General features: G+C 34.5%; 1 protein-coding gene across 1 annotated transcript in view; it reads right to left on the bottom strand.

Moving 5' to 3' along the window:
- The window catches only part of LOC121379815 (helicase with zinc finger domain 2-like), a 76,618-nt gene extending 63,755 nt beyond the window's left edge, over window positions 1–12,863 (bottom strand). The window contains exons 1-6 of the mRNA XM_041508467.1: window positions 12,759–12,863; window positions 11,407–11,500; window positions 10,213–10,240; window positions 7,546–7,746; window positions 6,061–6,097; window positions 5,664–5,785 (exon numbers count right to left, since the gene is read on the bottom strand). Coding sequence (XP_041364401.1) covers window positions 5,664–5,785; window positions 6,061–6,097; window positions 7,546–7,746; window positions 10,213–10,240; window positions 11,407–11,486 — 468 coding nt within the window. The 5' untranslated portion in view covers window positions 11,487–11,500; window positions 12,759–12,863. The remainder of the gene's footprint in view (window positions 1–5,663; window positions 5,786–6,060; window positions 6,098–7,545; window positions 7,747–10,212; window positions 10,241–11,406; window positions 11,501–12,758) is intronic.
- Between the last annotated feature and the right edge of the window lie 798 nt (window positions 12,864–13,661).

Raw genomic sequence — 13,661 nt, 5'->3', positions numbered from 1 at the left:
AACTATGCAACATGTCTTAAACAGTATTACATATTATCTGATCACGTTTTGTAGCTTTACGCAGGGCTAGCTCTGGGTGAACAAAGTTTGGCCAAATTATCTATTAAACTTTAAAAATGGCAGAAAATCAGTTATTTTCTAATAAAATATAGTAAACTTATTTCGCCAACTTAAAATAAAATTCACAATTGGCGAATTTGGCGATTGCCAGAGCTAGCGCTGCTTTACAACAAGCAGCTGACAATTAGCGGACTACGTGGTAGAGCTGGGTGGTATTGAATTTTCGGGTTCGGTATCGGTATTTTGGGTGTGATTTACCTCAGTATCGGTACGGTATTCAGTGTTGATACCGATATCAAGCAGTATTTTCGGTATAATCGGCTTTAAATGCAAGCCCATGTCACAAATCAATTTGCTTGTATATATGTCTTACTCACAGTGGTGCACTACTTTTTCTGTACAGTATACTACCCTGCTGTTTAGTTTCACATTTAGAACCACACATGCAATCCGTGCTGGGATTGCTCCATTGCTGGCTGCTTTGATAAATCCAGTGCGGGCAGTCTTATTCAATTAGTTGGACCCGGTTAGCTGCAGGCTTTGCACGTGATGGGAAGGAAGGGAGGAAATGTTTTATTTAACGACGCACTCAAAACATTTTATTTACGGTTATATGACGTCGGACATATAGTTAAGGACCACAAAGATATTGAGAAAAGAAACCTGCTGTCGCCACTTTATGGGCTACTCTTTTCGATCAGCAGCAAGGGATCTTTTTATCTACACCATCCCACAGACAGGAGTGAGAAATAGCTTAATGGGCCCACCGATCATCAACAGAAGCTGTTGGAAGACCAGTTTGGATTCAGAGTAAAATTGTGACAGTCATAAAGCTTAAAACATTCAGATTTAAAACATACTGTGAACATTGGATTAAAAAAAAAATTAACTTGATTTTGAAAGACTGAAATTAATGATGTGCTGTAGTATATATAATACACGATATATATTTATATTTGCAAATATAGTTAAAGGTAGGGTCAACTCCAACAAGAACCTTATGTGTTGGAAAGATGCATACCCGGACCACCAACACATACTGACACTTTAGCAAATGGAAAACGCGTAATTTTAGAGTTAATAAAAAAACATGATTATTCCTGCTAACTGGGGGAAGCCATTTTGTTTCATTTTTATGACGTCCGGTGGGATAGCTTGGGGCAAAGTGACGTTAGCTCCTGACCATCTCCTGTATGTACAGTGTAAACAAAAGCAGTAATTTTCGACAAGGCGCTTCTCTTTGATCAACCTGACTTGTAAAACAGCATAAATAACGTAATAATATAATAAACTATTAAACTAAATATATTTCAAGTTGCATTAACGGAACAAAATGGGGTTATAGTATTTTTCTCTGTTAAATAATCCAAAGGAAAAATGTACACTATTAGTATTAGGCCTATTGATATGTTACATTGGAGCAAAAACGACAACCCACGATATCCAAGTGATAATTTTCTTTTCTTTGAGACTACGTAATTGGTCAGTTCTGTGGTTTTAGATGGAAAAGTCTACTTAATCAATAGTTTTACAGAACTATTTACAGTAATAAACCATGTCCATTACCATTTTAGGGGCGACAGGTAATATTCCACAATACTGGTGTGTATTTTTGTGTCTAGACAGCATCAATTAATTGGCTCGTCTGGTTACCAATCAAATACACACCTGCCAATCAGGAATCACAGGTAGAAGCAACTAACAGCATAGACCAATTAACTAAGAACACACTGTGTATCATTTCAGTACGTAGGTTAATGCATGAACAAAACATTGTTAATAATTTCGACTTGTTGTGTAGCCACTTTGACAATGGTATTTTATTTTGTATTGAAAAATAATATATATATATATATATATATATAGTGCTGGATATACTTATTGTTGGCTTACTGGGATGTGTATTAATATTATTACAGAACATTACAGTGTATGACTATTTATCATCCCGCAAAAACCAGGTAGATTGTGTTTCTCTAGTTCTAAGGCTCATTCCTGATGTTATGCATTAAGTATTACGTAACCACCAGCTCACCAGAGGGCGTACTCACTGAGATGGTACAAAATGGCTGCACCCGTTATATATAATAGCCATTACATTTAACCGTTTTATTAATTAACTATACAATTATACTTGTTGATATTAAGCAATAATGTGCATTATATATCGTTGAATATGCATACCATGCCAATACCTGAATTGTCCCTTCCTTTAAGTGACAATAAGTGTTAATTAGCTTTAAGGAATCCAGAATTATTTTATTATTGTTATTTTTGTTAAGAAGCTCAAGTAGTAACCACGTCAGTCCTACCTGGTCTCACCTGCTTTTTCATGGCAATAAAATTAAATTGTGGTCATTTTTATTAAGAAGCTCAAGTAGTAACCACGTCAGTCCTACCTGGTCTCAGCTAATGTTATGTAAATAAAATTAAATTCCATACATATATCTTCTTTTCAGCTATTTTGTGTTCATCAGATATATTGTTAGTGCTTTACTAAATGGCTAATAATATTTTTCAATACCGAAATTTTGGTATTTTGAAATTTGCTGTATTCACATAATACCGATACCGAATGGTATATACGGTATACCACCCAGCTCTATCACGTGGACATACAAATGGCGCTTATTCACACCGTGAGGCGGACCAATTGAACAAAACTTGTTGAAAGCACATTTGGTTAATAAAAATTAAGATGGAAAAAAACTTTCGCAAATTATTTTGCCAAACCGAAAATTCTTTCACAACTGTTTTTAGTTTTTTCTCAATTGGTGACTTTGCCAACAGGGCTTGCGCTGTCATTCATCAAAGTCACCAATTGCGAAAAAACTAAAAACAGTTGTGAAAGAATTTTCGGTGTGGACAATGATTGCCAACAGGGCTCGCGCGGTCATTCATCAATCACTGTCCAGATGAACTGAGAGATAACCCAGGGCCTATGGTTGTACAGACAGGATCAGTCCTATGATCAATCAAACCTCCAATGAATGCTGTACATACCAACGAGCTGCCGACAAATCAGGGCTACATAGTTATACAAATCTCTGAACCAAATTTACGCCCGAGTTAAACATCCCCATGTACATGGATGCAGGTGAAATATTTTGGAAAGTTTATAAAATCAAATAACAGCAGGGCTTTAGATCTCACTAATTTGGGCACAATGGGGATGTTTGTCTTTTCGAAGCACAAGAAGGTTGGTTTAGTTCTATACTGTCATTAACAGTTGCTGGAGAGGTGTCAATATTCAGAAATGTATTTCAAATTATTTTAATGTAATTAAACTCAGCATTTCAGTGGTTTTGAGGTGAAATATTTTGAGTTCAGCGTGTTTGTACTTAATGTGGGAGTGATTATTTCGAGTTCAGCGTGTTTGTACTTAATGTGGGAGTGATTATTTCGAGTTCAGCGTGTTTGTACTTAATGTGGGAGTGATTATTTCGAGTTCAGCGTGTTTGTACTTAATGTGGGAGTGATCACTTCGAGGTCAGCGTGTTTGTACTTAATGTGGGAGTGATCACTTCGAGGTCAGCGTGTTTGTACTTAATGTGGGAGTGATCACTTCGAGGTCAGCGTGTTTGTACTTAATGTGGGAGTGATCACTTCGAGGTCAGCGTGTTTGTACTTAATGTGGGAGTGATCACTTCGAGGTCAGCGTGTTTGTACTTAATGTGGGAGTGATCACTTCGAGGTCAGCGTGTTTGTACTTAATGTGGGAGTGATCACTTCGAGGTCAGCGTGTTTGTACTTAATGTGGGAGTGATCACTTCGAGGTCAGCGTGTTTGTACTTAATGTGGGAGTGATCATTTCGAGGTCAGCGTGTTTGTACTTAAATTGGGAGTGATCATTTCGAGGTCAGCGTGTTTGTACTTAATGTGGGAGTGATCATTTCGAGGTCAGCGTGTTTGTACTTAATGTGGGAGTGATCATTTCGAGGTCAGCGTGTTTGTACTTAATGTGGGAGTGATCATTTTGAGTTCAGCGTGTTTGTACTTAATGTGGGAGTGATCATTTTGAGTTCAGCGTGTTTGTACTTAATGTGGGAGTGATCATTTTGAGTTCAGCGTGTTTGTACTTAATGTGGGAGTGATCATTTTGAGTTCAGCGTGTTTGTACTTAATGTGGGAGTGATCATTTTGAGTTCAGCGTGTTTGTACTTAATGTGGGAGTGATTATTTTGGGCATATATATTTTAGGCACAACGTTTATCACCTTGACTTTGTTGCAATCTAAAGGCCTGAATAGTAAGATGTCCTAAGAAACAATTACAGTAATTAAAAAAGTAGTCTGTCTTCAAATGCATAAGATACAATTCTATGAAACAAAGTCTCCGTCAAAAAGCACCAAATGTAAAAGTACATGCTTAATGTTATAGGCCAAACTTTTCTATATTAGTTCACTGATAATATGGGCAAAATTTACAATACCTATTTTTCTTAAACACAAGTGTTTAAATTGTAAATACATGTAGTTATATGCATGTAAGTCAAAAACAGGCTTTATAAATTCCATATTTTTAAACTCAAGATTTATTAAACAGAATCAATTTCACATTTTTAACTTATTAATATCAATACAAACAATGAGCAAAATCTAAAATTACTCGAGTGCACAATTTATAAACAAGACCATGTGAAAATAGGGGACTAATAATGGCCATATATACTGGACATTAGGCTAAATTTTAATCAACATTAACTGATCTAAAATATCATAAAAATTATAAAATACTTACCAATTCACATATAAACATAATTTTATGTATTATAAAAGGGAAAATATGTGAATAAAACGTATAAATTTGTATCCCCTAATGAGACTTGTGTCAAAAATTAATCCAGTAATCAGAAGGTTAACATAGCAAATGAACAAATGAAGATGTGTATATGCATCAGTGATAAAAATAAGCAGACCATTTCACTAGTCCACTGGACAAGTACATCTAGAAACTTGTTCGCAAATATTTTTTTTTTAAAGTGGTTGTTTTATTCAAGTGTAAATATCACTGAATTGAACTCTTTCACTTGTCCACTGGACAACCATTGGGGTATATTTTGCTTGTCCAAGCAGATTTTCACTTGTGATAACTGGACATGAGTTGTATTTTGAACATTACATAGCATATGTATTGTAAACCAAACCAATAAATGATCCACTTCAATCACAGCATATGCCTTGAATTCCTGTGACATAATTAAGGAATAAATGAAGATGTAAACTGGTGATGGTCAAGGACATCAGAGGATATTTGTACCAGCTGTGGTTGAAATCTATATGGTGGAAATTGAGAACAAGCTGAAAATCTCTCAGCTAGAGTAGCCATAGATTTCAAATCATTGCGAAAAACAACACTTGGTCAGAGCCATGACTGTATTGTTTGTACTAAGTTTGGTTCAAATCTGCATGGCCATATTGTCAAATATTGTCTCAATCAAGCAGAGGCCAAGGTGGCCATTTTGGATTTCAAATTTGCCTGAACAATAACAACACTTTGTCAGAGCCATGAAAGGACCAAGTGGAACTTGAAAAGAAGTATAAAATGTCTCAGAGGTCAGGGTCGCCATCTTGGATTTTGAATGTCGATAATAGTATGACTTACTAATGGACTTTTCTCATTGGCTGCTAAAGCTGTATCAAGTGCCTCCTTGTATTTCTTTTGAGCTCTCAGAGCCTGCACCTTTCTGTAATATGCCTTCACATTGTTTGGCTGAAGTTTGATGGCTGCAATGCAAAAATCCAGTTGTGTTTATAATTAATTGCTAAAATGTAGAATTCCCTGTAAAAGTTGTTTTATTTTATTATAATTGTTATTAAACTCCTTTACTTTTATTTTGACAAAAAATAGCTGAAGTTTAATGATACAAATAAAGTTACAAAATACAATTTTGCTTTTAATATATATACATAAAATAAAATCATAATGTAATCAGTATACTTTAAACTATGATTATGTTTAATCTCTGGTTAAATAGTTCCAAGTGTATTAATGCACTCACCACTATTACAGTCGTCAACCGCCCTGTCGTACATCTCCTGTAAAATAGGATTGTAAATCCAGGTTTTGTTTACAATTTGTTAAAGCTTTAAATTCACACACATTATATACACTAGTGGCTTCGTACACAATAAATATAACATATCTTGCCATAATTTCACTTGAAATCCACATTTCGTAAAAGGTACAATATTTTAATCACATGATTTTATTCAAGCACCTTCAGGTGCACTAGTAATGTTCAAACAAGAAATTTTCAATTGCAATTTTGCATTGGAATTTTTCCAGCATTCTTAAAACAGAAACGGCATGTTTATGGTTATTGTTCCCTTAAATTAGATTACGGGAGCCATTTAGGATAATACAATATTGATACCATATATGTATTCACATGCTAATCAATAGCTCTCATTTAAATGGTGAGGTTTGCAAAATCTGTGACATATTGGGGAAAACAGAACTCATCCAGCTATGCTGGCTCAAGGCGGAATGCTAATTTTGTGAACTCATCATCTATAACTATGGTAAACAGCCAGCATCATGAACCTCAGATTCCAGGACATTAATGACTCATACACATATACAGACACAAATATATACATTTTATTTTGGCAATAAATGTATGCAATTTTGTTTCATCCAGAAGCCAAGGTGTATCGAAAATGATCCATGAAAGATTCAATTTTTTCGAAAATGCACTAGGCGACTAGTCAGGTTAAAAGTTTCTTTTGCTTAACGACACCACTAGAGCACACCGATTTTATTAATCATCGGCTAATGGATGTCAAACATTTGATAATTTTGACATATATTCTTAGCGAGGAAACATGCTACATTTTTCCATTAGTAGCAAGGGATCTTTTATATGCAACATCCCACAGACAGGACAACACATACCACAGCCTTTGATATACCAGTTGTGGTGCACTGGTTGGAAGAGAAATAGCCCAATGGGCCTACAGACAGGGATCGATCCAAAACAGATTGTGCTAGTTAGGTTAATGCATGAAAAGAAATACTTTACTTAAATATAAATCACACAAGGCAATATGTCTACACTACTTTGCCTGACTAAGTGGCATGGGACGGGACATAGCCCAGTGCTTGCTTGATGCGCGGTTGGTCTGGGATCGATCCTTATCGGTGGGCCCATATTGGGCTATTTCTTGTTCCAGCCAGTGCACCATGACTGATATATCAAAGGCCGTGGTATGTACTACTCTGTTTGTGGAAAAGTGCATATAAAAGATCCCACGCTGATAAACGAAAAAGAGTAGCTCATGAAGTGGCGACAGCGGGTTTCCTCTCTCATTATCTTTGTGGTCCTTAATCATATGTTTGATACCATATAACCGTAAATAAAATGTGTTGAGTGCGTCGTTAAATAAAACATTTCTTTCTTTCTGACCAAGTGCAGGAATAAAAAAATAATTACTCTTCTTCCTTAAAACTGTTTACTTGTGTTTGTGTATGACCAACCACTTACGAGCTTCAGACAGCAGATAGCCCGGTTCGAGTAGAGAGTGGACAGGAACTCCGGGTCAACGTCGTGATAGAAACGATTCTCCAGCATGCTGGTGAGGAAGACGGCATGGCAGTAGTGCGTCAGAGCCTGACTGTACTGGCTCTCACGAAACAGCTGATTGCCCTCATCCTTCAGATCTTGCATTAAAATCAAGAGACGAACCTAAACAAAAGCAAAATTTTAAAACAAAGAAATAATTTATTGTCCAAAAGTTACTATTACAATTTAACTTCACAAGGGTTCTGAAAATTTCATTAAATTAAAAATTAACTTAAAAAACTGAAGAAACCAATAAGTTCATCTTACAATTACTGGTTTATGCCATGTATAACATCCACTAACTGTTTGTAGTATGGGTACAGTTTTATGTTTCATGACATGCTAGTTTTAGTCAATCAGAAACTAAGGCTACTACAATAAACTACCGTATATTGCTGTGTATTAGCCGACTCCTTGGATAAGTCGACCTCTTAGTTTGACCCTAAATATCTAGTACAAACTCATCGGCCTTGTGTATAAACCGAAGTCATCTTTTGTCCAGCTGTATGTTGTATCGATTTCAATAATACTGTCAACTTGTTCATTATATTTGTTTTCCCTTTAATTATTACAAACACGGTAATCGCGATTGCAATCAATGCGGCAATGCTAACATCTACCATGCCGTGAAAAATAATTTAGAACTGATAAAGCATAACAGAAAAATAAATAATTCAAGCTGTAACAACATATCACTGCACACAAGTAATTAATTTATTCACTGGACAGCAAAAAGTAAAATCATTAGGCATGTTTAATCACCCACTACACACACAGAAACAAAAGATCATGCGGTCCGTGACTGCAGCTTTTCACTGTATATGGTATGGTCATGTGACAATAGTGGGAGTAATTATTGTTCTGAAATTCATGTTATGTTTTTTTTAGTCGGTAATGTTAATAATGAGCTTAATTTATTTATGGCATTACTCTACAGTTTAATGCACCCTCCCAACAAAACAATAATATTAGAAATATAATACTTGTTTGAAGCAAAAACACCGTTTTGTATCTTAAAGGTAGGGTCAACTCAAACAAGAGCCTTATGTGTTGGAAAGATGCATACCCGTACCACCAACACATACCGACACTTTAACAAATGAAAAACGCGTAATTTTAGAGTTAATAAAAAAAACCATGATTATTCCTGCTAACTGGGGGCAGCCATTTTGTTTTGTTTTTGTGACGTCTGGTGGGATAGCTTGGGGCGAAGTGACGTCAGCTCCTGACCATCTCCTGTATGTACAGTGTAAACAAAAGCAGTAATTTTTGACATGGCGCTTCTCTTTGATCAACCTGACTTGTAAAACAGCATAAATGACGTAATAATATAATAAACTATTTAGCTAAATATATTTCAAGTTGCATTAACGGAACAAAATGGGGTTATAGTATTTTTCTCTGAAATAATCCAAAGGAAAATTGTACACTATTAGGCTTATTGATAAGCTATGTTGGAGCCAAAACGACAACCCACAATACCCAAGTGATAATTTTCTTTTCTTTGGGACTACGTAATTGGTCAGTTCTGTGGTTTTAGATGAAAAAGTCTACTTAATCAATAGTTTAACGGAACTATTTATAGTAATAAACCATGTCCATTACCATTTTAGGGGCGACAGGTAATATTCCACAATACCGGTATGTATGTTTGTGTCAATTAATTGGCTCGTCTGGTTACCAATCAAATACACACCTGCCAATCAGGAATCACAGGTAGAAGCAACTAACAGCATAGACCAATTAACTAAGAAAACACTCCGTGTATCATTTCAATATGTAGGAATATGTAGGTTAATGCATGGACAAAACATTGTTAATTATTTTGACTTGTTGTGTAACCACTTTGACAATGGTATTTTATTTTGTATTGAAAAATAATATATATAGTGCTGGATATACTTATTGCTGGCTTACTGGGATGTGTATTATTACAGAACATTGCAATGTATGACTATTTATCATCCCTCAAAAACCAGGTAGATTGTGTTTCTCTAGTTCTAAGGCTCATTCCTGACGTTACGCGTTAAGTATTACGTAACCACCAGCTCACCAGAGGGCGCCCGTTATATATAATAGCCGTCACATTTAACCGTTTTATTAATTAACTATACGATTATACTTGTTGATATTAAGCAATAATGTGCATTATATATCGTTGAATATGCATACCAGGCCAAATGCCTTAATTGTCCCATCCTTTAAATTTGCTATATAAAAGACTGGTCCCAGCACAGGTCAAACAAAGATGGCGGACAGTTGGAAAGAATAAGTTTTTACCATTGAAATGACAATAAAACAAGTAATTTTTTATTATTATTCATCAAACTTATAATGCATTCAAGAACAAAAAACTGCATAATATTGCATGATGGGGTGTTTTATTTATACTGTGCACAAATTATTGTTACATAATCTGTGAAAGGCTAAGGGTCTGATCAAAATTTATGTCACGGTCGGGAGTATTTTTGATCAGAAGTTTATGCTCCAATTTGTTGCCTCCATGTATAAGCCGACTCTCTTCTTTTGGAAAGAAATATTTGTGGTACATATAGTTTATATAATCAAAATGCATTTTAAAATACACACCTTGTCAATATGAGGTTCTCTCTGATTTCTGAAAAGAAAATTCAAATAACCATTTAAAACAATTCACACATTATACCAATATTGGCAATAGATATTACTAAAATAACTATGAATGAATGTGTAATGACAACAAGCACAACAAAAAAAATCGGTCATCAAGTGCGACAAAGGTATTTGTTTGTTTATTTTGTTTAACACCACCATCCGAGCACACTGATTTATTAATCATCAGCTATTGGATGTCAAACATTTGGTAATTTTGACATATAGTCTTAAACACGAAACTCACTAAATTTTTTCATTAAAAGCAAGGGATCTTTTATAAGCACCATCCCACAGACAGGATAGCACATACCACAGTCTTTGATATACCAGTTGTGGTGTACTGGCTGGAGCGAGAAATAGCCCAATGAGCGTAAGACAAAGGTATATTCATGAACAAACAAAAGTTGATACCAACATTTTTCCAAAAGTGTATGGAAGAGTGGTGAATAATTAATGTCTAAAATGTATAATTTCAAATGAAAATGATCTTTTATAAAAGTAAGAGAGAAATATCACAATACCAGACTAGGTCTGTCTGTCACACATATACTTTTCTGGATATTTTTTCACAATGCCTTGAATTTTATGTGTAGCTTTATCATGTACTGTTACGGAACAAGTTTGACTTTCATGGCAATTTACCCATTTTTGACAGTTATGGCCCTTGAACCTAGGAGATACGAAAATTAGTTTTCCTTGACTTTTTTCTTCAATGCAGATACTGAGCTGAAAGTTTGTGTATAGCTTTATCATGTACTGTGAGAGAACAAGGTTGACTCATGGCGATTTCCCACTTTCTGGTTTTAAAAATATGTTACGCCCAGTAAGGGACATGTATTGGTTTTAAGCAATACTCTCGGAATGCTTGTTTTATTATAAAGTTAACCTTTACTCTATCTTATGTTCCCAGTATTACCTCCACATCCCTGACCTCATCTTTCCAACAAGTCATAATATTTCAAGTCAGTTTAACCACAGTTTCGACAAATCCACTAGACCTCCGTCCCGAGTAGAGAATCATTGGTCTGGGCTAGCAGAAATTATCAACTGTATTACTGTAACATTGGGTACTAGCCAATACTTCTGTGACATTTCAAACATTTGTCAAACGCAGTCTTGTTTACATTTACAAGATGAAGTAAAACTCACAAGAGGTCATCCCAGTAGGGTACAATCCGCAGCTTCCTCTCCTGTCGCTGGGCAAAATCAGGGCCACCCGAGGGGTTCATCTTAAGACCCCTGCCTGAAAAAAATATTCAGATACTGGTAATCCATTTGAATTTGCATGACCTGCTACAGTCATGTAACATAGGCTTATGTCCTTCATTTAATGCACTAACGAAATATAGATCATACATGTACTTACATGACTTGCGAGATCCACACAACTTAAATTATTGGTAACATTTTCAAAGGACTGTGTAATGTTAAGATGCACAGTATTCTAGCATGTAACTAGTGGATTCTAGGCTAGACATTAAGGTTGACGACAGTTACTACCTGTACCATAATTATGGCTTTGTACACAATAAATAAAACATAATTTCACTTTATATTTTGTAAATGGTAAATTATTTATATACAGTATTTTTTCATAAACAGCGAAATTAGTCAGTAATCATAAAAACAAATAAAATTTAATACCACTTTCACATTGAAAAATATTTAGCAAGCTAAAAACAGAATATTGATGTCATTTAAAATTAAAACAAGTAACAATAGTACTATGCTTTGCAATATTTACAAAAACTGGAATTCCACATTCTGTGCAATTCCAGTTTTTGTAAATATTGCAAATGCAACTATACCCCAAAAATGTTTTTGTCATAAAACATTTTGGATTCAACTATAAACAAAGTGCAAACATTAATACACAATTTGACACTGTCTCAGCAGCGGTCGGAAAAGTAATATGTACATTTTACTTTGTAAAGACGAGACAAAAACCAGTTTAGTTAAAATGGTTAAAGTTCCGAGTTCCATTATTGGGAAACTAACACCTTTGTTTATTAGAATGGATTTGCTTTACGTCTAGTGCACAGGCACATTAAGAATTTAAGGCAATACTTTTCTTAACCACTCACTACGTCCCTCCAGACTACTTTACCTCCACATTGTTTTCGTGTTTTTTTTGTTAACTGATTGGAATAAATTGTGTTTTTTATACCGTAACTGAAAAATATAGAATATTCTTTCTATCATATTCGTGATTTTGTCTTTCCCTATCATATGCCATATGCCATGATATGGTACAACTTATTGCTAAAAAAAAAAATTAAGGAAATATATTTATTAATAAATGGCTTTGGTATCACTGTCGAAAGTCTTTCCAAAGAGTTATCAGACAGTTTAATACACTTGAGCTATCAAAACGTTCGCGAATGTCAACGTTGCTCGTCGTGAAGTCTGGAACCCGAAGTTTTTCAAATATTCGTCGTTAAATAACAAAAATATCATTGTATGCTTCGAATATATTTACTCTGTGTAGCTTAATTTTATACCTTAACTAGCTTTCTGAGGAATGTTGGTTTCTTTTCAATAAAAACATTACTAAAGATTGCTTAAGACGACCAAAAACTGGGCATGGCAAATAATTTTGGTCAACCATTGATTTGTTGTAGACTTACTTTCGATCTTTAGGCAAGACGCACCTGCCTTTATTTTGTAATGTTCTTCTTTGATTAAATTACATATATGTATTTGTTGATTCAGATGTTTGTTCATGTAATTAATGTATATTTATGTTATTGTTACTGCAGATAAATGTATATTATATTGTTATTTTTGCTCTGCCCATATTTGGGTGTTATGCAAATAAATTATTCTTATTCTTATTCTTGATTGTCAAAAATATCTAAACATATATAATAATGCGTATTTTGATTTTTAGTGAATTAGATTGTTTATTTTGTCAGATATTTATTATTATTATTATTATTATTATTATTATTATTATTATTATTATTATTATTATTATTATTATTATTACCCTGTGGTAAAGCGTATGCTTAGACTAATTATCAGTGTTCAAATAAGAAAATCGAAAGATAACGGTATGTACTGTTCTGTTAGATGTGTGATCACAGCAGGTTTTGTATTGTTTTTAACCTCATGTTAATTAGCTTTCCAGACGATTCGTCCACTGGACGTTTCGTCCACAGACGATTCGTCCAACGTACAATTCGTCCACCCACCTCGGACAGTTCGTCCACTCGATTACAACATTTAGACCAATAAATCTAAAATGATATTTCTTAGCCATTGAAATGGTCAATTATTTTCGTTTTGTGGTAAACTACTATAGTATATGAAACGAATTAAATTTTAGTGGCACTATCAACTTGTTATTGTCTCTATCCATTAAGGCCTAGTACTTTATTGATATGTTGTTATTCAAATTGCTC

Source organism: Gigantopelta aegis, chromosome 8, assembly GCF_016097555.1.
Source record: "Gigantopelta aegis isolate Gae_Host chromosome 8, Gae_host_genome, whole genome shotgun sequence".
Classification (NCBI taxonomy): domain Eukaryota; kingdom Metazoa; phylum Mollusca; class Gastropoda; order Neomphalida; family Peltospiridae; genus Gigantopelta; species Gigantopelta aegis.
Note: the sequence above shows the minus strand (reverse complement) of the source record. Positions and strands in the feature narration are given on the sequence as shown.